At 46.6% G+C, this 25,277-nt stretch overlaps 2 protein-coding genes across 3 annotated transcripts in view; one reads left to right on the plus strand and one right to left on the minus strand.

Moving 5' to 3' along the window:
• The first annotated feature begins 21 nt into the window (after nt 1-21).
• On the plus strand, nt 22-5,913 carry pgr (progesterone receptor). Its single transcript, XM_037458276.2, has 8 exons — nt 22-1,321; nt 1,733-1,842; nt 2,774-2,890; nt 3,113-3,418; nt 3,593-3,737; nt 3,901-4,031; nt 4,414-4,571; nt 4,662-5,913. Exons 1-8 carry the CDS (start codon nt 453-455, stop codon nt 4,815-4,817), a joined length of 1,992 nt encoding a protein of 663 aa, XP_037314173.2. The 5' UTR covers nt 22-452; the 3' UTR covers nt 4,818-5,913.
• LOC119209142 (rho GTPase-activating protein 42) overlaps nt 5,375-25,277 on the minus strand; it is a 47,431-nt gene continuing 27,528 nt past the window's right edge. The window contains exons 5-25 of one of the 2 annotated variants that reach the window (XM_037458214.2): nt 19,107-19,208; nt 18,803-18,913; nt 17,886-17,990; nt 16,947-17,076; nt 16,518-16,618; nt 16,054-16,163; nt 15,153-15,209; nt 13,607-13,685; nt 13,324-13,363; nt 12,937-12,999; nt 12,705-12,779; nt 11,993-12,077; nt 11,742-11,800; nt 10,864-10,969; nt 10,474-10,633; nt 10,104-10,254; nt 9,511-9,900; nt 9,055-9,193; nt 7,768-7,830; nt 7,587-7,666; nt 5,375-6,769 (exon numbers count right to left, since the gene is read on the minus strand). In XM_037458214.2, the coding sequence (XP_037314111.1) occupies nt 6,681-6,769; nt 7,587-7,666; nt 7,768-7,830; nt 9,055-9,193; nt 9,511-9,900; nt 10,104-10,254; nt 10,474-10,633; nt 10,864-10,969; nt 11,742-11,800; nt 11,993-12,077; nt 12,705-12,779; nt 12,937-12,999; nt 13,324-13,363; nt 13,607-13,685; nt 15,153-15,209; nt 16,054-16,163; nt 16,518-16,618; nt 16,947-17,076; nt 17,886-17,990; nt 18,803-18,913; nt 19,107-19,208 (2,295 nt within the window). In that variant the 3' untranslated portion in view covers nt 5,375-6,680. The remainder of the gene's footprint in view (nt 6,770-7,586; nt 7,667-7,767; nt 7,831-9,054; nt 9,194-9,510; nt 9,901-10,103; nt 10,255-10,473; nt 10,634-10,863; nt 10,970-11,741; nt 11,801-11,992; nt 12,078-12,704; nt 12,780-12,936; nt 13,000-13,323; nt 13,364-13,606; nt 13,686-15,152; nt 15,210-16,053; nt 16,164-16,517; nt 16,619-16,946; nt 17,077-17,885; nt 17,991-18,802; nt 18,914-19,106; nt 19,209-25,277) is intronic. The other variant, XM_037458233.2, reaches the window with a different exon arrangement.

A 25,277-nucleotide genomic window follows, 5' to 3' on the forward strand; every position in this document is an offset into this window, starting at 1 on the left:
CTCTCCTCATTGGCTGACTATTTTACTGTAGGTCTGCTGTGACCCCCCATGCGTCTGGCACGGCCTCGATTCTTCCCTTGGCATCCTGCGGAGGGTCAGGTGTTTGAAATCTGTGAAAAGAGAAGAAAAAAAATCTATCCATTCCGCCTTGGAACATGACACCCGAACTCAGGAAAACTTGTAATTTACCCCAAAATGTCAAGTTTATTTTCTGACAGAGTTCACAATTGCGCCATCTTAAACCCTTGCCAAAAACACACAGGCTAAAAGAAAAGAGAGACTTTTCTCAGCTCTCCTGAAGGGTACTTTGACTCCACGGAACTGCCTCGCATGCGAAAGAGAGACGAAGCCACAGCCTTTGTGGACGGGGAGGAGGATACAGGGAACACTCCGCGCACCAGTCCATCCCACGGCGCACTGCACTCTCTGCTGCGCACCACGCGGGTCCGAACATGGAAAACAGAATCAACGGAAAGACGAGCACCACCAGCACGTCGACGCCCGATTCCACCGAGACGAGAGTAAGTGGCTTAATTGAAGCTGGTTTCGTCAATGCCAAATCATCCCACGAGTCACAGTCTCTGACTTGCATGTCCTCGACCGCGCGTCATTTTGGAAACGTCGGCCCTCTGTTCCACGGGTTGAATTCGAGCAGCGGCGACGGGCCGCTTTACAGAGACTTCGGCGTGCACGACGCCCCGCCCGCCGTGAAACAATTCTACGACCGCGGAGGGGAATATCTCAAGTGTGACGGTGTGCCGTGGGAGGATTTCGCCAAAGTTCGGAGGACGAACGCGGCCACGTCCGAAAGTTTGCCGAGCGCAGGTTTGAGCCTCTCCGCGTCAATAGCGGCGTTCAGGTTCATCAAAGACGAGAAGGAGCCCTCGGTGATCATGGAATCGCCCTGTCCCAACTTTGATCCATCCTCGGAGATACCTGCCCTGGACACCTGCTGCGACGCCGACAGGAAGCTGGGGCTCAGTGACGGGGAGTCGTCGGGCTTCGCGCCGGCCGCGGCGGGTCCTCCGACGGGACTGGAGGGACCCCCGAACTTTCTGGTCGACCTGAACCAGTCGGAGCAGCTGCCGGCGCCCGGCCAGGTGACGGCCCACTCCAGGTCCGCCTCGAACGTGGGCCAGCAGCTGACGGTGTACAAGAGCGAGCCCCCCCGCTGGCCGACGCAGACGTCTCCGGCCGAGCCCCAGTACTGGTGTCAGTCCGCGGGGGGGACCGAGGACCTGTTCACGCTCGGCGGCTACGATGGGATCCAGAACCAGGCCATGACCCACAGGAACCCGGCGCCTTTCTCCGCCTTCCCCGGGTAATGACCTCCTCCGTGTAAACCATCCCCCCCGTGATGTTCCATCTGAACGTTCGTTTGCTTAATAGGTAGATAACACTTTCAGAAAACATTGCAATAATGATGAGGACCATGATCACCCGTTCATAAGTTTACTTTTGAGTAAAAGAAAGTTAGAACAAACCAAGCTCATGTCTGACTGTGGGTCATCTTCATCTCCCTTCTCTTTATTTAAGCCGGCTACCGTCTCTATGGTTAATAGATCTACTCCCAATTTGGTCTAGTTTCAGTTTTGTCACAACATAAGAAGCCCCTAAAACGTTTGGACCATCTCTTGCTCTCTAAACTCAGAGTCACGTCCATCTGTCTCCGAATAGGTCAACCCAGCGGGTAGAGCATCCATGCACAGTAACGGATATTCTTATTTCTCAGTATGCCACCTCAGCGGCTGTGTGTGATCTGTGGGGACGAGGCGTCTGGCTGCCACTACGGAGTCTTGACCTGCGGGAGCTGCAAAGTCTTTTTCAAGAGAGCAGTTGAAGGTGAGCAAAGAAAGACAGCTTCCGGATATGTTTTGTTCAATCTACTAAATCGTTTCGAAAAGTTTTGTTTAACTTACCAAATGTATTTTCAACGCACGTTCTAAGTTCTATTTCCTTTTATATTTGTACTAGCGTTCTGCCAAAATGGTTCATGCCACTTATTTGGATTGTAATGAAAGGGACTAAACTCATCAGCTACAGCAGACAGTTTAACTGCTTTTTTTCCCCCAGGATACAGTTTATTTCAAGATACATTTTAACATCTGTCCAGATAGCTGATCATGCATAGCTGTTTTAATAGCCCGGCCGTTTTGTTCTTTCTCTTTCCATGTCTTTGACTTATTTTTTATTCCCCCTGTTACATAATAGACTACACATAGACAACTTAAATATAAGGGTGCCTGAAAATGTAAATGTGTCTCCTATCAAAGCTTTGTCTCCCTGTTGATCAGTGGAAATTGTACCCAAAAAAACAAAATGAGAGATAAGAAGGAAAAAATAAAACACACTGTCATTAATCTCTTATGTCAGCTATTGCACTTTTACAGTGGATGCTGTATCACATCAAATGTGAGTGACCTTCTATGCTGGTTGTTAAAAGGTCATTAGTATCAACAGTATCACATTGGATAGCGTCCACTATGTTCTTCATATTGGACTTGTTTTTCTCGTTATCTCCAAATGCGAGATAGAGACGAGCCACTATGTCTCACCACGGCCGTGTCACTGTGTCCTCACAGCCTTACTTTTATCTAATTCCCTTCTTCAGATGCCTCCTCGGCACGCTGCCTCAGTGTGCGTGGAGTGGCTTTATTAATAGTGAAGAGCCCTTCAACTCTTCCACTCACCCTTTTGATATTTACATCTCGCGTACGATCTTTATTTGCAAATCCAGCAATGTTTGTCGTCCCTTCCCTTTTTCCCTCAACAGGTCATCACAGCTATCTCTGCGCTGGACGAAATGACTGCATTGTGGACAAAATTCGACGGAAAAATTGCCCCGCGTGCCGCCTTCGAAAGTGCTACCAAGCTGGAATGATGCTCGGAGGTAACCATTTGGTTGGATTGCTTTTTCTGCACGACAACATGAAAGCTAACGCGCCCAAAAGGTAGAAATGAAACCGGTCGTGTAACCCCAACTGTTCACGGGCAGCATCCAAGGTGCTGGCATTGAAGAGACCACAATGACTTAAAACAGGATCCCCTCGCTGCATTGAGCTCTGTGATTGGTTATCGTCCCGCCTAACCGAGCCTTGCTCTCATGTCACAGGCAGGAAGCTGAAGCGCTTCGGGGCCTTGAAAGCGTTGGGTTTCCCGCCTTCCATGATGTTCCAGTCCCACCTGGCCATGTCCAGCGACAACCAGGCCTTGACCTCCATGTCTTGCTTACCGGGCATCTGCGAGGTGCAACTCTCCCAGCAGATCCTCAATGTCCTGGAGAACATCGAACCGGAGACCGTGTACTCCGGCTACGACAGCAGCCAGTCCGAGGGCCCGCACATTCTGCTCAACAGCCTCAACAGGCTGTGCGAGAAGCAGCTGCTGTGGATCGTCAAGTGGTCCAAGTCCCTGCCAGGTAACGGCTCTCCGCGTCCAGGGTCAGCACAGTGGTCGCCGTGGGGATCCACTGGGCGGTACTCGCCCCCGAAAGTCGCATAGATAAAATAGTGCCGGTAAAAACAATGTGCTGCAGCAATGGTGTACAATGGTTACGAGAGGTTGCACCTACCGATTTTCTTCTCTTTCTCAGGGTTTCGCAATCTTCACATCACTGATCAGATGACCCTCATCCAGTACTCGTGGATGAACCTGATGGTGTTCTCTCTCGGGTGGCGCTCCTTTCAAAACGTCACCAGTGAATATTTATACTTTGCACCTGATCTGGTTCTTAGTCAGTAAGTGGCCGTCATCATCGCAGGCGATTTGACTTAGCCTTTCATTTCTGAGGTTTTTTAAAGTTGTTTTAAACAAATTTTTTTTTTTTAACAAATCAGTGATAAAGGATGAAAAGGAGGCTGTGTGTCTTTCAGAAACATGTGTGTATTTTTCTTCCGTCAGGGAGCAAATGAGGAGATCTCCGATTTACGACCTGTGCCTGGCAATACAGTTTATCCCCCAAGAGTTCTCCAATCTCCAAGTGACCCGCGAGGAATTTCTCTGCATGAAAGCCATAATATTACTCAACACTGGTAAAAGTCAGAAGGCTTCTTGAAGCAGATTCCGGATGACTCACTCTTCACTTTGTGCTTAACATTTTCTTGTTAATTAACCACACACACACACACACACACACACACACACACACACACACACACACACACACCTACACACACACACACACACACACACACACACACACACACATTGCAGTATGTAGCAGCTGCTATCGATTTCTTGTGGTACACCGACAGGAGAACTTTGATAACTTTGAAATGCAGCATGTTACCTTTAAAACGGCCGTGGTTGACTGTTGCGTCTCCATAGTGTTTCTTTTTTCCTTTCTAATTTTTAAAAGTGCATGATTTAAAAAAAAAAAGAGTTTTGATCTAGAAGCGTGCTCTCTGCTTTCAGTGCCTCTCGAGGGACTCAAAAGCCAGGCAGCATTTGAAGACATGAGACAAAACTACATCCGGGAGTTGACCAAAGCCATCCACATGAGGGAGAAGGGCTTGGTGGCGAGCTCACAGCGCTTCTACCACCTCACCAAACTGATGGACGCCATGCACGATGTAATTGACCCCCTTTGTAATCTAATTGCTTCTTTAACGTTCACTTAGCAAAGACAAACAAGAATGTTCTCTTTTTTCCCCCTCGGACAGATAGTGAAAAAGGTCAACCTGTTCTGTCTGAGCACCTTCATCCAGGCAGACGCCATGAGAGTGGAGTTTCCAGAGATGATGTCAGAGGTCATTGCCTCCCAGCTTCCCAAAGTCCTGGCAGGCATGGTGAGGCCCCTGGTGTTCCACACCAAGTGAAGAAGCCGGCACAGACATCCGGTGATTGGATTTTTCCCCCCGCAATTACTTGATTATTTTTAGCCTTTAACTATTGTAGTCAGGTCTATCTATGTTTTCACCAATTGCCTTTGAGGGTCTGTAACGGTGAAACGGAAGGAAAAACACATTCCTCAAAGATATGTTGTCAGTACAGAGCTATCTTGAATACTATAGATTTACAAGTGCCTAATGATGAAGCTCCTCGGCTTCATTCTGGTGTGTCCAATCGGTTCCCTCCTACAGTTTGGGTTTAAACTAGCTGATACAAGTAGGTTTTGAGAACCACTAAAGGATATTTTTGTACTGAAGCCAAGAAATGAATGAAATATTATGGACAAAAATGTCAAATAATCAGTGTCCTCTCCAACATTTACTACATTCACTAATGAAGTTATTTTAGGGAGACTCACTGCACCAAACCAATTTTACTTTTAGAACATGAGATTTGGAGAAAGTGCAGTAATTCAATGATAAATAAAAGTTTCTGGTGCACTGAGTGAAACTCAATAATTGTCATAAAGAATTAGGAAAACAGGTCCAATAAATCACGCTGTTTATTTATAGACATGTTGATGCACTCTCAAGGTACAGTAGATGACGGCAAGGAATCAAGCTTGCCACATATAAAAAAGGAATGCCAAAAGTTACATATTTAGGATATGAGTACCACTTCCCCTGCCAATTCAGAGTGTAAGGGGGTTTTATTCCATTATGAATGCTCAAGGTCGCCTTGCACTCCTAAAAATGTAAATGGAAAAAGAACATCATGATCCTCGCACATGCAAGATTTTTAACAGTTTACCCGAAAACATTTTGGGTCACCAGAGAAAGTCTTACTTTAAAATACCTTTTCAGTTTGTAATAACTGAAGAGCAAAATTGTTGATTGATTATTTTCTTACTTCTTTATTTCTGAAATAGTATCACTGTTTTCAATAATGGACCTTGTAGTTAGGAAATGTTGTGACTTTATATAAAAACGAAATATCAAATGGTATCCTTAACATAATATAATCTAGAACATGTCTTGTTATCATCACGGGTACAACAGTGTACCAATGAGTACAGTACCACAGGAGTCATTCAACTCCACCTCATAAAAGTAGCATTCATGGCATTATGAAAAAAAAAACAATGGCATATATTTGATGTGATAATTTATAGTAATAAACAGTTAAACAAAGTGAATATTTTGATGAGCATCTACAGAAGGACTCATGAGGATGAATGTACAGTACAGTGCCGTGTTGCTAACCAGAAAGTGCAGCAGTGAGCAGTGGATGAACAATGATCACACGCCACAAACATGAAGGTTAAGGTGCAAACCCATTCTGCTTTTTCTATTAGGTTCTAATAGATTAGATATCACTATTTCAAATCACAGTTTGTTTCAATTACAGCAACTGGAGAATGTTTATGGATCTGCAGACTTCCATTGATTAAAGGAAAGTGTTCTGTCGATACAGCGCGAAAGTTAAAAAGATAATATATTTCTGAGAATAAAACTTGTGAAATTGATTGTGATTGTTTCGTGATTCTGGAGGCTAATACTGGGATTAAAAACATCAGTGCATTCGACGGGTAATATTTCTTCAACTAAAACCTATTTCTACACCTGTGAATATCTGCAGATCCCCATTGAACAATGAGGTCATTGCAGAAAGGGACATACATTTTTTTAATTCCTAGCTGTGTTAAAGCTAAAGCATCACTGGCCTGCTTGATAGACTATACAGAAACGTCAGTTACCTGCAATAATAGAGACATTACAACAATGAGCCACTTTGTGCATTGTCCTTTTTTTCATGGATACCATGAAAAAGATGAAATGTTTACCAGCTTGTTAAAGGAAGACAACATAATTCTCAGGGATTAGGCCGGTTTTCCCCTCGTATGTTGCTTGGAGCCAGCCGGGTTCCACAGACGGGTAGACTACAGGACGCAAAAAAAGAAAACACTGAAATTAAAGAGAAGCTGTGAGCAGGCTCTTCATCTGATTAGAACCGCTGAGCCCGCATTTGGTCACACTACTTCCCAGACCTAGTAAATCGAGGCCAAAGAGAAAGCAAAAGATGCTATTGGGCAGAATAAACGAACATGTAAAGCAGATTGAAAAGACTCTGGGTCAGCCTGCTCTTTGGATTCAGTCCCTAAGGAGTATTTCAGCGAGCAGGAAAGCAGGAATTGCTACGGCTTAATCACACACTCACACGCAGTATGATCCATAAAAACAACAAGGTAAATTGTTGCTCAGATACACCGCAGTGAGGAGGACCAGCTTGAAAAATGATCGGCTAAAACACTCCGCTAAACCAGATAAGCTGAATAAGGGACGTGGAGGGAAAAAGGGTCCGGTTAATGCTGCGAGCTCTAAAAGTACCGTGCTCAGCTGCTGGTAAGTGGTCGGGAGCGTTTGGCCCTGCTGCTGCCTATGTTAACAGGGAACAGGCCCCTGTGCCTTCCATCCCTAGGTTACAGTGACCTGCCTGCGCTGGTTGTGGGCCAAGTAATCTCCTAGTGGAACCGGAAAACAGCAATAAAAAAATCCTGGGGCTGTTTGTACTTCAGCATATGGGGGTGTTAAAAAAAAAAAGAAGGATTTTTTTTTTTTATTCCACGGAAAAACCCAGCGAGTGAGCCAAGTCCTTGCTGCGTGCTGCCAGGACAACCCAGACGGGCTGTTGGGTGGACTGTCCGAGTGTCCCATCAGCCCACAGGAGGAGGCTCGTGGCCACATAATACCGCTTACCGTTTGTGAAGTGCGCCCCCTGGGGGAAGCTGAGCTCGTGGCTGTGCTCGGCCTCGCAGGAATACATCGCCTTGGCGTCTCTGTAACGACCACAAAAAAAAAAAAACAGAAACAAGTGAGATTTGAGCAGATGAGAGCGGAATGGAGGAGGTGTAAAACTGGTTGGTGTCGTTCACAGTACCGGCCAACGGGGACGGACATCGGCGAGGAGGCCGTTTCAAAAAGCAGTGCTCTGGCAGCGACCCTGGAACAACATGGGAGAGTTCAGTCCACTTCGGATTGTATTTAGGGTAAATTATACAGCTGGTTTGGTAAAATGATGTCATCCAAATGCGGATAAACCCCGTGATCAGATGATCACCAGATAAGTGAAATAGTGATGGTGTCATCTATATCGATATGTCAGCATCTAAAATCAAACCAAATCTAACAAAAAACAGTCTTTCAAATGACTTCAGGGGCCCCTGCCAACATTCCTCATTGTTTGTGAAATTGAGGTGAAATTAGTTGCGCCACAATACGGGAGATTTCCTTCCTCCGGCCGGACCCAGCTCCGCCGCGCCCTGCGTTATTGTGTTTCAGGCGTGGCCACGAGGCCACAGTCGGCCCCGCGCACCACAACCTCGGAGTCTATGGGACAGCGGAACCCGGGGGGGAGGGGGGGCGAGCAGCTGCGATGTATGGAAACTACTTGAGAGACTGTATGACTGCCTTTCTGAGACATGGCAAGTCAAACAATCTATTTGTCCTGGGAGAAAGAAGGAGTGCAGACTGCTGCTGGGTCACATCAACCCCGCAGCAGGCAGAGCGTAATTAAAGCCAGCTCTCCCACCAGAGAGGAAAAGACATAACTCTCAGAACACGCATCCATCTGATCTCAGAGACCTCTCATGGCTCAACGCTCATAAACAGACGAAGGGGGAGGTTGACGACTCAGCGGGGGGGGGGAGAAAGGGAGAGACAGGGTGATACGATGAGCCAGAGAGAAATACTGCTGAACTATTGCACACCAGCCCTAAGAACCTGCGGCTCTTTCGTGGAGGGATATGATGCTACACATGGACACAATGTCATCATGGGAACTATATATATCGACAGAGGCTGAAGATGACAGACACCAACGATGCTGATGTCTCGTTGTTGTTTTGTAATAATCAATTGAAGAAAATTTTGAAAAACGCTCACTGCATTTTCCTGGAGAGAGTTTTCTCAGACAAACAGTACAGAACCCTAATATACTTTATGCTAGAGTTGTAATAACATAAAACAAATAAATGAAGAAAATCAAGCTAGTTGTAGATATTCTGACAATTGCCTCATCAATTATTCATCTAATGTACTGTACTGCACTGTTTCGTAGGTGAGTAATACTGAATGAAATGTCCACAAGATAAGATTTCATGGATTACACGGCATTAAGGGTTTGGTTCTAATGAGCTCAAATGATAAGCGTCTTCAAAGCCATTACACGGAGCCGGGCCTCTGGTAGCCGTTGCTGGCCGAGGCGTCCTCCCTGCAGCGGGTCCCACGCTTCGGGGGAAGGTCTGGGTGCTGTGAGGGCTCCAGTGTTGACAGACTGCGGACGGATCCGCCGCAACTTCGGTGGCCTTGAGGGAGACAAACAAGTAATGAGTCTAAATGATACAAAGAGATAAAAGTTTGATACAACAATAAACAGCTCCCGTTAATGACTGTCACTGAAATAAGTCATGCAAATGATTTTTCACCGCTGCTGTTTGAAGTGAGCTGACGGCAGGGGGAATGCTGTCAGTCGGAAGTCCCGCGGGAATAACTAATGACAATGTAGCCGGTTTATGAATTCTGTCCTCTGTGAGAATGACAGCTTGCTGGAGCTTCTCTCCGCTTCACTGCTGCACAGGAAACACAAGCAATGCCCTGCAGGACGTGACGATTTTTTCCCTACCTTCAGGTACATGCAGTGACCTCAGGGAGGGGCCGGCGGAGCGGATCAGAGGCCCCGGCCTGAGGTCGATGCGGCAGTGCGGGGCTTTTTTGGGGGCGAGGGACAGCCCGGGCGGCGTGCTCAGCGAGGACAGGCTGAGAGCGTCCTCCGACTCGCCGTCGGTGCGCCCAGCGTCTTCCCTGGAGCTGGACTCCGGGCTGCTGAGACACGCGGAGCTCCCGGGGCCGACGGAGAGCCGCGACGGCGTCGGCCGGAGGTCCGGGAGCGACTTGTCCTTGAGCCGAGCGGAGCAGGCCGTCTTGGTGGAGCTGTTCTGCTCAGAGGAGTGGGAGGACAAAGACTCCATGCTGCCCGTGGGGGTGCTGCTTGGACTGCTGCTGAAAGTGTCACCTATGCAGGGACCAGAGAGGAGGCACACGAAGCCTTCATTACAACCTGCTGAGTGATGTAGGGTGACTTGGTGGCTCAAAAGAGATACTATTCATCCCGGAAGCTGTAATGACTTTCCAAACACATGGAGGCCAAGCTTTCAGACGTGTGCTGAGGCGTCTGAGAGATAACCAAGGTCTTTGGAAAAATGTGATGTTGCTCACTTTCTGCATCTGCCAGGCACAGTGCTGGAGTGTAGAGGCTGCGCGGCTTCCTGGGCCCTGTGGACAAACAGATGGCCCTGCTCCTGCGAGAGCCGGGCTGGCTCTGGGGCTGGGGCAGCGGCACGTTGGGGTCCGGCGGCTGATGGAAGATCTGGAGGTCCAGAAAGCAGCACCGATTACTACGCAATCTGTGAATTCCCCACCAGTTCAGACTGGTATTTTCATCGTTCTTCTCAATTTCATTAACCAAAATGCAACTTGCATTAACCTGATTGAAGATACCACCCATGCTTCCCTCCTGCATGCAGTGTTATGATTTGTGTTAGTTCAACATTAAAAAAAGGGAATTGCACACCAGAGGTCAACTCACCTTGCTGAAGTTCTCGATGAGTATTTCCATCACAATGTTCTGAAACTTGATGTTCATCATGGCGGCCACGGTTTCCTCTTGGGAGCGCATCAGGGTGGGTCCAAAGATGACACCCAGGTTGGACACGGTCATCAGGTTGGACTGGCTTTGTGTGGAAACTCTGCAGGTAGAGGACAAGGGTGTAAGATAATGACACCTCCTAACCAAGCGGCGGCAGCTTCCTTCTTTACCATCTACCGACAGTATTAGAAACACCTACGAACGCATTAGGCTGGGCCCGAAACTGTGAGGACCATTCAATCCGTCTCAGCAATTTTCATCTTCTCTCAGGGAGCTGTTTTTTTTTTTTTCTTTCTAAAAGGGCTGCGGATTTATCACAGGAAGACGTACGTGACGAGGTGCTTGATAAGCAGCTCCAGCATTTCCTTGTTCCTGTCGGGCAGCTTGTGAACCAGAGCATGGACGGCACACACCCTGTAGTTCTGGTCGTCTGACTCTGAGAAGAGGAAAAATAGATACAAAATGGGCAGGTGGCTCATGTACTAACACAAACAAATGATAATTACCTGACAATTATTGACTTATAGAAGGCTTATATTTCATATTACAGTGATCAGAGAGACGGGAAATTGGTTTGTACAACCGTTTTGTCAGGAGAATATGAGCCCATCATGAATGCAGCTTTATATCTTCCTTAAACATTAGATTTGATGAACATGAATAACACTTTCAAAGTCAAATCTAGCTCTTCAAATTCTGATTAAACTTGACACACCATATCCGGAGATGTAGAAATTAAAACAATTTAGGGAGAGCTTTTTGAGGCTGTTGGCATCGAGACAATTTCAGAGAAGGACGCTTTTTAAATCGGTTCGATCGTTTCATCTTCCGCTGTCACGGTGTTGCACCTACAAACCTAACCCTTTCCATACAAATACATTTGACATACAGTTGAACCTCAATCTCCATTAAAAAAAGGTCAGATATAAATTAACAATGTCAATGACGATTCAATCTGAATCAAATAAATGCTAAAATGCTGAATTTTCTAAATACGCTATCAAATGGCACAAATACAATAAACCCATACTTGATCAAAAATCTAACAGCAAACTCAGGCAATGCCTTAAATCTAACCAAGAAGCTCCCATCCGTGATAATGAAATAATAAATGGTGAAATACATATGCATATTAGTTTGTATACATGCTTCATGACTGAATCAACACACTAACTAAACAACCCTCAGAGTAACTTTGCATAACTTACTGACAGCCAGGATAAAATCTTTGTGGAGCTTGAAGGTCATCAGAGGCTCAGAGAGACACCTGGTGAAAAAAAGGGAACGGTTGCCATTTATTTCCTGAGTGACATGGGTCTTTTGAATGCAGCCACCTCCCTTTGTGAGTCAGTGGCAGCGCAGAACGCGTGACTAACACCGGGGAGTCTTCAGCGAGCTATTATGGAGATAATGATTATTCCTGAAAGCTAAAGACGCGCAGCCGCCGGGGCGAGCTAACCTGAGGTAATTCTTCAGGCCGCTGGTGATAGTTTTGTTGTCCCACGTGTCCGGATCCAGGTCGATATCAACGGGTGCCCTGGATGCTGTTGGAAAGACATTATATTTTTACCCCTTTGCATAAACTGTAGATTTCATAGAGAAAAAAAACATCGATGAGGTATTAAAAACACTGTCTGTCTTCTAGTGTGGGGAGACTAGAGAGGACCATCGGAAATGAATGCACACGCACGAGTGTGGTGCTTCACGGAGATGGAGATCAAGCTCGAAAATTGAATAAATCTGACGTTTCCTGTTCAAATGTGCATGCAAACAGGTTTGGCCTGGATCATCTAATAAGGCAATGACAGAGCATTGGGGGACCAGGGGGCTGTTACACCATCACACCACAAGGAGGACCTCTTTCCTCACCCTGAGTTTGCTCATTCAAAGTGAAATGGACAAAAAAAACATAGGCGTTCATACGCTGAAGCTGAGCAAAGCTACACAAAGACATAATGGTCAAACGGGCATTTGGAAAATGACAGAATCATCAATTCAGTTGTTCTACGTGATATGTAATTAATACTGTATACATTACAGTACATAATACATCAATACTAATTGTATTCAACTCTTTGGCCCGAGCACCTTGGAACACAGGGCTCATTAGTCGTTTCTGTTCTGCTGGGCTTGTAAACATAAGTTATTTTTCAGATTTTAGCACTACTTACAAAAGACTGTGGTCAGCAGCTTCTGTACTTTGGAGTTGACCCCTCCAATTCTGTACAGTCCCATTGTGTTTATTCCTGCGTGGCAATGACAGAGAAAAGAGATTTCATCTGATTTGACATGTTTCTGTTTAGTTAGGACTTATGCAAATGCAATGTGTCGTCAAGTCTACTAATGAACCGGGCGCATTGATATTCATATTCATATTCAGGCTGTGAGATTAAAAAGCCTCACCTCTAATCTCCACCAGGTCGATGCATTTCCTCACAAAGTTAAAGCCCGCCTCATTAAGAAATGCTGTAATACAACATAAGAATATGGTTGACGCTTCAATTAGCGCCTGGGTTAAGCAGGCATCGTGTGGGAATAACAGAACGTCTCCCCGCAACGTTTGTGCTCTGACTAATAAATGCACAGCCTTCGTGCAGAAAGGCTCCACTATGTCAGCTGTGTGGGTGTGTGTCAAGTGACTGTGTTAATGGCTGTATGTAACAACGTATTGGGTATGTGCGTGCTGTTGTTTTGTTATTCAGAGTCTTAGAAAGCAATTTCATGGATGAAAAGGAATTAGAAATAAACATGTGAAAATACAGAATACATAAACCCCCAAAACGCACTTACTTTCTTCCTTTTTGTTCAATACGGCTGGCAGGTTGTAAATCTAGAGAGAGTTCACAAAACCATTGTTATTTTATGGAACCCTCTGGTTAAAATATAAAAAAAAAACAATCCCAGAAAGAGCACAATTGATGACTTTTCACACAGGGTCCGTCCCATTATTTGTACGAGTGGACGGTGAGGTCGTGGCTCCTCAAAAAAAAGGACAGAACCTGAACCGTCCAGACGAGGGTGCCGGCCCGCCTCACCGTGAACCCTTCAAAGACAAACAGGCGGAGTTCCTCACCGGCTCCTTGCCATCCATGGCCTCCAGCCACAATCTTCTGTTGGGCTCCGAGAGGGCCTGCAGCGTCATAACGCCGTGCCTGGAAAGATTTCAGAGAAAAGCAGCCCTCAGTCTGATCTCATTGCCTCGGGGGCCCCTGTAGAGACTTGTTTACATTGGCCGAGACCACTATAAAAGGACTAGTGCGACTAAAATAGCTCGTGCGCAAATGCTTGACTTCTCGCTTGGCTCGGTGCATCGCATTCCACTCCCAGTAAACCGCCACGTGTGCTTGGGATTAAGGTGATTTGTTTTGATTGTTTTTGGCACCCAGCATGCAGACACCTTAACATGTATTCCTCACCTCACTCGTGTGATGCACAGCTGGAAGCTGGGCCTTACCTGAAGTCGATACAAAGCACCGCTGGCGTAATCTATTGTTGACAGTGGCCGGTAGTGATAGTTAGTACTAGCGTGGAGCCATGTCACGCTGCATGTGTTCAGGGTCGACCTCCAGTGGCATCTGGCCATGCAGGTAGTTTGGCATTAACCAAGTTTTGAGATATCTATGTTGGACAGTGACGCGTCCAGCCCGCAATACAGTGGAAACAATTCCGTTCCTGAAGCTCACAAGATTGCTGCCCCCCCCCGCCCCCTCCCCCGCCCTCCACACTGCTGACAATGAGTTGTGTGTGGAAAACTGGGATGATCTTTCAATAGGGACGCGTTGCTGGATACATTTAATTACATGTTTTTCATTGCCGCGCGCCCTACAGATGAAATCTATTAATTGCGTAGACCTGCGAAAAATAAAATAAAACCATTTGCATGGCTGAGTAATTTATTCATTTGTGTGAACTAACCCTTTTAAGATCGCTCTCTGGCCTGCTTTGCCAGAATCTGCCTGTAAGTGCAACAGCCTGTTTATTGTAATGAGGATGAATGGATGAGCTTGAAGCCGACTGGAGCTCGGCCCACTTTGTCCTTGCGGTTGGAACAAGCACCTTGGGGGCATCGCCCGTTTTACGACAAATGAGTCGTCCTGCAGATAAACTGCAGTCATTGCCCATGCACAGCAGCACCACGCCAAGTGTGGGCGGGGCTGGCCCTCCTGGAGCTGTGCAACAATAACGCTCGGTGATGAGGTATGGCTCTAGATTGTGGAGCCCACATCCCGACGATGAGCTCATTTCGAGCTCTCGCAACTCAAATCAATCCGGCTGCTGTTCATCATTCTCCCGAAGGTGTTCGATCATTGGCCAAACCCTTATCCCGTTCCCCAGGGACCCCATTAAAAACAAATCAGTTCTGAATGTTCTCACACAGCTAAAATATTGCAAAGCTCTTAAGAGGGGCATAATGATCAATTTTCCCAAGATGACATAAATAAATGTGTTATTTGAGCAATTGCAGGCCAATAGAAATCAGTTAAGATCCAAGTAGGTCTGTGTCCTCAAAGTGATTTTGCAAAGCGCCGAGAAGATGACGGTATAAGATGAAGCGGGTGGCACGATTAGCAGCACACATGCAGCGCATGCAACTGAGAGGGCAGCACTGGTTCACATACCGGACTTTACAGAAAAACTGAAGCGGCCTGAAAAGAGTTCCACGATAGATGTCACTTCTACATTGACATGAACACAGAGAAAAGACGGGACTGGGTAAATATCAATGTCGTGGGCACACGACAAACAAGAGCCTGGAGAGGAGGGGACTTGAGGGACGTGCAGGAGACAAACAGAGCTGAAAACATCCGGTAAACAGGGACTCTCTGAAGATGTTAATCAAACCTGAACGGCTTTTGCAACTCATGAGTACTCTCATGGTAATTTAGGTTAATTGCCAGTATATGAATTGCGTTCAATAGGACACGAAATGCATTAGAACAACAAATCCCCACATGCACTGCCTAGATCTTCAAATAGGTTAGTTGTAAACAGAACACACGTTTCCGGCGGGAGGACACAACTGCTTTGATAAGACAGTTACATGAAAAAGCATTGCTATTTTTCTACCGTATTTTACCATGTTTGGTGTCAAAGTGACAAATATTTGGAAAGTGGCATTGAGGGTGAACGCCGTACCGGCAGGTGTCAATCAAGCTGAAAGGGCGCGCATGTGTGTGTGTGTGTGTGTGTGAAGTGGGATGGTAATTGTTGTCAATGACACTGCCATCTACAATACTGGACTAATATCAGAAATGGTTGTCTCTTTTCATCAGTTGGACACAAAAACATGGAAAAATACCAAAGTTACCTTCCAACTTCAAAATGTTAACTTACTAAAGCAAAGCTATCTATCATCCTTTATAGCACCAGCCTGCTGATTTCTTCTGTTTTCTACAATATGCAAAACGAACGTTGACATGCCCGTCGTGGTGGGAATAACATTGTTTTCTGCATGCTTTCAGTTCATGTAGGTGGCAAAACATTGCTGGGAGAACTTCTATGATCCAAACAATCACAGACCTCTCCACCACTTCAATATCGAAGCAGAAACGCTTGTCGATGGAGTCCGTTTTTCTCCGAATGCAGGACTTGAGCTTGAACATCTCCGGCTGGTTGAGGACAAGACCATTCTAAAAAACAAACCAGAATAAGTGCATGCAGACTCTTGGTGGCAGTTTGTGATGTATTACACAATGACACAATCCCAATGACATTGTCATAGTCAGAGTTTCTGCTCATATTTAAGCACAAATTGTTGTAAATAGGGCAAATGTGTTCAGCTGTACAAAATAAGTTTCACTTTCTCTGTACTGAGTCCCTTTATTTATTTGTGTATTTTGTTATGTTCAAACCATTTTGTCCATCTAGATTTCCAGGCCCCTCTCACCCCACCCGCGGGGTAAGACATCCATACAAGCCCCAAAGGAGTGCTTTTGCTCTCTCATCAGTATATGCAAACTGAACTAAAACTATAACTAAACTACCTGTTTCGCGGCCGATTTGGTTTCAGCGCTGCTCATGGAGAAGGTCTTGCTTCCTTTCTCGTAGGTGCAGTAGTGGCGCGTCCAGGTGCATCCCAGGGGACCTGGGACAGAAACATGCAGACACAAGGGCTTGATTCTCTTTGAATCACAGGCTTCTGGAAAGACTTCTGAAAATCAATGTGCAATTAGTGTGTGATGAATCAAATGTTAAAAAACACTCCCTCCCTCCCTCCCTCCCCCGCTTCCCCCCTTGTGTGTGAGAGCACATCAAAGTGAATTCGGTAAACAGGATGAATTATGAGCACTGTGCGAGAGGATCTCCGTTGTAGCGGCCTGGGAAAGCCCCAGACATGTTTAGGGTGATGGATGTAAAACCATGCATGCATGCAGTTTGAGGGGGGGGGGGGGGGGGGGGGGGGTGGGACTCACGTTTTTCCTGGACGTACAGGAAGCCTTCCATCGTCCACTGGCCCGGGGGTTTGTAGTCCTGGTCTGCAGACCTTATCCTCTTCATCAGCTTCTCCACTTCCTGCTTAGTGCTCACAAAGTTGTTTCGGGTCTGGGGAGGATTGGATTGTAATTGCATTAGCAGGGGAAGTCTTGTGCGACTTCATTTATTTTCCCCTGCAGTTTCTCATCTCAAGTACCCTTACTTTGCCCGCATCGAGGCGCTGACTGAAACCAACAAAGCAAAACAAGTCAACTGTTGATAAATGCATCGCACTTGTGCGGCGGCGGCAGAGCACCTGGGGGAAAGAACGCTCTGGTAAACGGTTTGGAAGTAAAAGACGCCGCATCAGATTCAAATTCACTGTATTCATATCGGAGGTATACACTCGAGAGGATCCAAATTCATGGCTCAATCGTCTTTTTTGTTTTATTTAACTTTGGTTGAAAAAAAGGGGTGAGTGTGAGGCGCTCTCATTTCCACTACCGCAGAGAGTGACAGCCTCACCTCGTCCAGCTCCCATTAGAGCCCTCTGCATCTGAGGGCATGGAGGGAGGGTCGAGGGAGGGGATATTTGTCAGGGCAACGATGCTGACATTCTGGGTCAGAGAGAAAATTTGAGCCCTCGAGCTGCGAGTAGAGAGGTCATGGTGATGGAAAGGAGAGTGCGCGGCGGCAGCAGCTGTAGTTTTCTTTTGACACAGTAGTATTAACTGGCCTGCAGTAACTGCCTGCAATACGACGCTGTGAAAATATTGATCCCCAGTGAGGCCCAGCGCCTCATTTAATCGCGCGTCTCTTCATTTGTGAAAACTCTTGCTTGTTATATCGGGGTACGATAAGCCGCGGAATCTGATTACGTGGGTGGATGCATTTGTGCTCGGGCCCCCGCCCCCCCGCCCCCGAGTGGGGAGACTCACGTTCTGTAGGTTGAACTGGAGCTGCTGTTTATACGGCTCAAATTCGTGAGCCAGCTCGTATCCTTCGTGGTAGAACGTAAACAAACCCTGGAGAAAGGCCAGGAGCTGGGGAGGAACAATATGGAAAGGGGATTTAGAGCATTAGAATAGAGCTTGATCACTAATTCAGACAGTATATTAAAAAAAAGTACTATGTTCCATTGTGAACACCCAAAATAATCATCAACACTACAATCAGACAATTATCATCCAGTCTGTAAAACGAGGGTAATTTACTCGCTACTGATTTTATTTTATAAGCCAGATTTAATTATAATACTGTTGACTAAAACGTTGACAAGCTGCTTCAGTTCTGTGCCGTCAACCAGTTTATCAGATTCAATGCATGATAGGAGAAAAACTATATTTTGAATGTACATGCTGCACTGTCAGTTAAAATGTAATTTATTTTTACTAAACAAACCTATTTCGGACAAATTTCATATTTTATTTCGACGCATGTTGTACATGAGGTCTAAAAACGTATCAGGAAATGTTCCCGAAAGTTCTTCATTCAGGGCGGATATGGATTTTATTCACGTATAACACACAAACATCCATTGTGTGTCTACTGTGCGTGTGTGTGTGTGAGTTTGCGGGGGGGGGGGGTCCAGTGTTCAAGGATGAAACATCTTATCGGAGGATTCATCACTGGCAAGGTTGGCTCTTGTCACCAGGTTGGGCAGGAGGTTTACATTTCTGGCCTGGGCTCTGGGTGAGCTTCCAGCAGGTGTAAACAAACGCTATAGTATTTTCTTCTTCTTCTTCTTCTTGGCCTACCTTTTAACTTCATTTAGTTTTAGACCAAGCAATAGCTGACGCCTCATTACACATTCAGCACTAACTTAGCGCAGACATTTGCAAAAATGATTTCTTACCGGCTCAACAAACTCAAATTTCTTCTTCTCTTGCACTTCTTGTATTTTGAAAACATACTCAAGTGACGCATCATAGAAGAGTTGCCTCTCTTTATCAATCTGCGTGTCAGCCTGAGAATGAGCAAACAAAGTGGGGGTCATTGCCACAACAAAGAGAGCGTGTCGTGAGGACAGAAGGTTAAACCCCGCCTGGAGACTCTGGGACAGAACAGTGCACACATACTGGCTTTAGTGGGAGACAGTCATCCATAAAACCGCATTATTCAGAGACATGTTTGGAGATCAGGGAAGTTTGGGTTTTTACCTCCTGCAGATATGCCTCCTTCTTTTTGGATGATAAGCTGAGGTGTCTCTCAAGCGTGGAGTAGTATTTCTCTGTCTCCTTGTCGAATTTCTTCTTCCCCTCCTAAACACGGTCCACCAGACACACAAAAAGGCTTAAACGTTAGCAAAAAAATAAAAAGCACCCCTTCCCACCCGAAGTTGCTGTGCGAGTTTCAACTGCCACTAGGTGGGGGTGGAGGTACACTCACACATGCCAATCGCCACACGTCATTTAACATTCCTGACAATAGATTATCACAGGTCATGAGAGGGGCATGCGACGGCGCAGCGATGAGTAGACAATGTCAGCATGGTCAATAAGGGATATTCATCTTGGCAAATAGACGCCATCACCCCCGCAATGCCCAAGCCGGGGGAGATCAGTTAACGGAAAAATACGTGTATATGATCGATATCATCATCGGCAATGGAGCTGGCCACGTTGTCACAGTCGGGCCGGGCCGGATGCGGCATGCATGTTTGCGAGTGACGCTTCGTAGTCACAAGGCCCAGGATTCAGACAGGGGGTCCCAGGAGGCTCGGAAGAAGCACGTAGGATTTTCATGCTTTATAAAAATCCAGGAATGCCTATGGACCCAAGAGACTGTACATTTCTCCACTTACGCAAACTCTGCCCGGGCAGAGTGGACCTGTCTGTGTGTGTGCGGGCACTCGAGTGTCTCGTCCGCATGTCTGACCTCTAAACCGAGCCGCCGCCTGATAAACGCCGCGCGAACATTTATAAAAGAAAGGTGCTAGCGTGGAAGGGGGGTTTGGAAGGGGGGTGCGAGAAAACCACCAATGTAACCGGATCCTGCTTGTTTGTTTTCGTTCCCATGGCCCTGAAATTTAGCAAGTCTAATCGTCCAGCTACTCATATGACCTAGAGAACGGTTCTGCCTCAGCAACCCCCACAGCGGTTAAACACACTGGTGGAATTCAACACAAGACACTGTAACCCTCCTACATAACCATTACAGGCACAGGACCAAAATCAATAGATGATTTCATGTAGAAGCATCTTATTTCCATCTTTCTTGTCATGTCTGCCCAGAGAATGATCCCCTTAGGTGTGGGTGGAAGAAAAAAAACAAAAAACAATAGATCACTATTCAGAAAAAAATAAAATGTTTGTTTAAGAGAAACATGCTCACATATGATATGACACTGACAGGAAATCAATTTCCCTTAAGGTTTGAGTGATTTTTATTTATAGAACAAAAAAGGGAGCCGATAGTGACTGCTGTTTGACGTGAAATTATTTCTGTGTGCACACATGAAACTGAAGCCCTGGGGAAAATACCAACAGTCACACTCGCACTCACTGGGGATCACATCAAATTAAGAGCTTTAGGTTTAGCTGAGCCCTGCAGTCACAGCAGCAATCTCCCCGCGCTGCTGACCGGTGTGAGCGTGCTAGAAAACTGCTTGCAAAAAAAAGAAAAATGAACCCCCCCCCCCCCCTTCTGTATGTCTGGACTAACTCTTTCACACTTCTAGAGGGGTTAGCGGGAGGGGGGTGACTCAGAGCTGCAGTAAATTGTTGAGGTAGAGCCAGCCTGATTATGTCACCCACGGTGTCCTGCCTTTTATTTTGATTCAGGCAGGAGGTGTGTAAAAACTGCCCCCCCACACACACACCCCCCGTCTACGCCCCCACCCGCAGATTACCAGGTGTGTGTTTGATGGCCCGTGGATTGATCACCCTCCCAAAACCCACCTGGATAAGTTTGTGCAATCAGAGTGGAATATGAGTGCAACTACACAGACTTCTCCAGAGAAGGTGGGAGCAGAGGAGACAAAGGTTTTGGAGAACCAAAACCTGGGGGAAGACCCGGATGTGGAGATTTAGTATATGTGTATGCACGTATACAGGTATATCTATATATAGATTTAGATAAATAATATCAGCTGGCTGGCAGTAGGTGAAGCCAGGCACTTCCCTACACTCTGTGGTATGCAAAACACACATGGACCCAGCACAGGAGATTCCTTCCTCTGATTGCTTTGTTCACCCTCATGAATAAATCAGATGCAGGAGGAAGAATATTCTGATGCGGCGTCATCGGCGGTGGATTTTCAAACCGGCAGATCTTGTGTCACAGTTAAGAGCGCTTTGATGCCAGCTGTGGTGTGGGTGAGTTTGATAATAGTGATAGAATATTGTAATATAACAGAACGGTGTCAGGGAGGAGAAACTGCACGCAGCTTTCCTCCCGCTCATCAGGTGATACGCAGCCCGCTGAAGAAAGGAGGCTCAGAGCAGGCATGAAGACGGGAGGAGGAATATTTGGGCACCGGCCGCGCATCGCCAGTTTTTGAAACTGGCCCTAACGAGCCTCAGGGCCATCATTTCTGAGCCTCCCGTCACCATGGCAACAGATGTAAGCAGCAAGGGAGGTCGAAACGTGTCAGTGAGTGTGTGTGTGTGCGTGTGCGCGCACATAAAAGGGAGAGAAAGCCCCAGATACCACAATACACTTCCGTCAAACATCAGCGGCTCGCGGGGCATCACATGCCGCCTATTTGCCTGCATGGATCCTCCCAGCAGTGACATGAAAGGGAGAACTCTGCAAACCTATCTGTGTTAACTCGTTAGAGAAAGATTATCGAAGCAGGGGTCCAGAATGGCCATCAAATAACAATGGCCGGGTTTATTTTGATGCTCCGCCCCACACAAGCTGGTCTGGCTTCCACGGGGGAGGCGGGCTACTATGCCGCATGGCAAAAAAAAGAGTCTCCCCCCCCTCACCTGACAGCCCACTTCCCGAGGAGGCACCGAATACAGCAGCAAGTTGTCCAATTAACAAGGACTGATTACAAGCATCTGCCTCTGAGGAGTCAAAAAACAAATCCCTCCAGACTTGGAATAATAACACTATTTAGTTCATGCGTGTGAGGCAAACTGTAAAACTTAAAAAATGCATATTAATCCGTGCTCTATGTGACCCATGCATGAACTCTCAATGAGTTTAAACTAAATCTCTGTATACCATTCACACTTTGCTGGTGAACAAAGATGTTTCCTTTGTATTTGATCCGAGGCCAACACTGAAAGTCGGAGTAAAGGTTCAGACAGCAAAAAAGAGGGGAAATCTCCATCCTGCAGGTCAGTGACGACTAAGGAGCTCCCTCACACTGCCCTAATTATGCTGAAGGGGACAGGAGGTTAGCTAATGTCGCCATCAAGGCCATCTTCCAACAGACCCTGGTGTTATGTTCAGTCAGTTGTTCTGTCCACTGTGTGCTTTAAAAGAATAAAGACTACATTAGCAAACCGTGTCATTCTAACTGCAACCAACTGGCAAAATGATTGGCAGGAAAAGTTCACCAGAAAAAAAGCACTACTGTGAAACATTAGCATTGGAGCCTGTGTTCATTCTCTCACCACAGGTCTGTGGTGAGAGAAGCTGAAATACAACAATGTATTGAATAAGGCTGTGTCAGCTCATCCTTCAAAATGATTACAAGGAGTCATTGTTCAGTTGCAGTGCGTAGCAGATACTGTATCGTCTAGATAAAAGGTTACTATATTAAAAGTGTCCCTCAAAAAAAAAAAATTGCATGAAAAAAATTGAACACAGAGACGTGAGCTGTCCTGAAGAAGCAATCATCCGTTTTCAGGATTATGTGAAGTGAAGCCATTTTTATTCAGCGCCACATGCCTGCTGTACAGAGCAGCTCATTGGCCACGTGCTGCTTTGGCAGAAGGCGAGTGGGCTGATGCGTCCGCGGTGGACGCCCGCGGCCTTCAAACTTCGACCTTTCACTGTCCGTGGAATTCTAGCAATCGGGAGAAAAAGTAATTTGATTGTGACACCATTAGATTAATGGTGTTTTTTTCGCGGTGTTGAGTAGGGTGGGAACGGGGGGGGGCGAGGGGGGGAATGATGGGTCGGACATGTGGATAATGTAAAGAAATGTGTTTATTCATGCGTTTTGTTGTTTCCGCTGCATAACTTTTGAGTCATCCTTTGTGCTGTCATCCTGATTTTCCATTTCTTCCTCACTGCTATTATTATTGTGTTTCCAAAGTTAATGCCGTTTTTCCATCTTGTGTGTGCATATCTTTGCGGAATGTGTAATATACCTACTGACAACCTGACGAAATTCATTATACGCAACTGGACTCGGCACACCTTCACTACATTAATAACGATATCACCGAGATGAAATACAATATCTACTGACCTGTCCCAACATCGCACAGTGTCTCACAGTAATACGAATGAATACATCTGAGCCATTGAAATGTTTCTTTATCGCCAACAGCTGGCGAGCATATCTCCATGGCACTTTACTCCATCCCCTTCACCCAGCCGGGGTCTCGGTTCCCATACGCGCATATTTCACCGCCTGACTGCTGAAGTCGCCTCTGCCTCTTGAGAGCATAGCTCGCCAAGAATCATCTCATGCCTGTGCACCCTTTGTAGGATGAGGACAGCTCCAGTTAATGTGGCCATCTGACTCCCATCTGGGTCTGTTTGCACTAATCACACTCGGACAGTCAGGGGTCCCCTCCAGCGGCCCTCGTGTTGAAGACCCTTGAGGGTTGAGCAGCACCAGAGAAAAACCCTGGAATTTTCTTGGGAAAAACACACGAAAACAAAATGTGAGCACAACTTCGGTCGGAGGATGAACCCCTCAGCAGTACTGTGTGACAGCTCAGGCCCGAGGTAGAGGTCCAAGTTGCAGGAGATAAGTCAGGCTGAGGGTTAGCTATTCAGTGGGAGGAAGAGCCAAGTGACGCAGCGATGTACCTTAAAACCGAGTCAGAATTTTACTTCTTGTTTCACTTCTGAAAGCATTGATTTCTCGCCCGGGAACTCAACACCTATCGGCCCACAACAGATGCATCTGAAACTGAAAATAACTCTGTTCTGCTTTTGTTTCATGTCGGCACACATGGTCAATCCAGTGAGAACACAGGGTTGTTTCATTTCTCAACGCCTCCTTGCTGTGTACTCTCTAAACTAAAGTTTGAGTGTTTTATTCCACACCGTTTTGTGCTTCGGCCTTGTCGGAAGCAGACTGTTCCAAGTATGTGTGCAGCAGTGCTGCAGTCAATCTGCTGGTGTGTTCTGGCCGTGGAAGTGTTGTGCTTGTTCCTCAGAAGCCGATACACTGGTACGTGACCTCAGTGGGATTACTCGCGCTGCATACCCAAATAAGGCAAGAGCTCCCCCCGTTGGTCCGTCTGACGTTCTCAGACGCGAAGCGCAGTAACTGGAAGGGTCACACAGCCCGCGGATCTCTCTCTCTCTCTCTCTCTCTCTCTCTCCACATTCTCAGTGGAAAGTTGCTCTTTCACTCGTGATGTCTGCCTTTTATCTCACTCTGGTTTGGGCTAATGTTCAGCCAGGAGGGGGAGGGGATGGTGGGCCGTAGGAGAAGAGAGCCATTAGGAGGAAGTGGTCGGAGGGAAATAAGAGGTAGTGGGAGTGGCGGGGGCTGTGGCTTTTAAGAAACCATTTTATAAACATAGGGAGTCGGTGCAATAACACCAAGCACTGTGATGGTGGAGGGAGTGGAGGAGATGGCAGCGGAAATGTGCTGTCTCATTACGGCCGATGCACGAGATGGTTGGGACATGAAGCGACAATGCTGATTTAGTCTGGGGCAGTGAAAAAAAAACAAAAAAAACACAGAATGATTGATGTTCACACCTCGGCACCGAGAAGTGGAGTAGAAATGACTACTTGGGCAGACCAGTGGCCGTCGAGTCCTGTTGAAAAAGTCAAGATAGATGAAGGGTGCGACTTTGAGGCTGGAATGTCCCTCGCAGGATTTGGGCCCCGTGCAAAGACGGGTGAATGATTCTCAGAACCCGGCGTGGAGTTCGCTGCGGACTCAGAAACTCAGTGGGAGATCCTTGTGAGGGCTTCAGTTCTACCTACGCCGCCATGTGTGATCTCATCAAGGGGGAGACCACAAACAAGCTGCTCTGCTTTCATTCTATGCCTCTTGTGTTGGCCGGCAATGAAAGGATGGCTTGTAGCGAAAAAGCCCACACTGTTCTTTTCAGTCGAAACAACACATATTCACTGTGGAGCCGGGACGCCTCCAAGCAGCAGCAACAGGCCACGGCACCAGTGGCAGTGCAGTAATCCGATTACAAAAAACATGGTATATTAGATGCTGTAAATACAGT

Source organism: Pungitius pungitius, chromosome 3 (genome assembly GCF_949316345.1).
Source record: "Pungitius pungitius chromosome 3, fPunPun2.1, whole genome shotgun sequence".
NCBI lineage: Eukaryota > Metazoa > Chordata > Actinopteri > Perciformes > Gasterosteidae > Pungitius > Pungitius pungitius.

Excerpts from the sequence above, each read along its gene's own strand:
- pgr (XM_037458276.2), top strand. The coding sequence starts at position 453 with ATGGAAAACAGAATCAACGGAAAGACGAGCACCACCAGCACGTCGACG. Across the intron at positions 1,843-2,773 it reads TTTCAAGAGAGCAGTTGAAG|GTCATCACAGCTATCTCTGC; the intron begins GTGAGCAAAGAA and ends TTCCCTCAACAG. Across the intron at positions 4,572-4,661 it reads TGATGGACGCCATGCACGAT|ATAGTGAAAAAGGTCAACCT; the intron begins GTAATTGACCCC and ends CCCCTCGGACAG.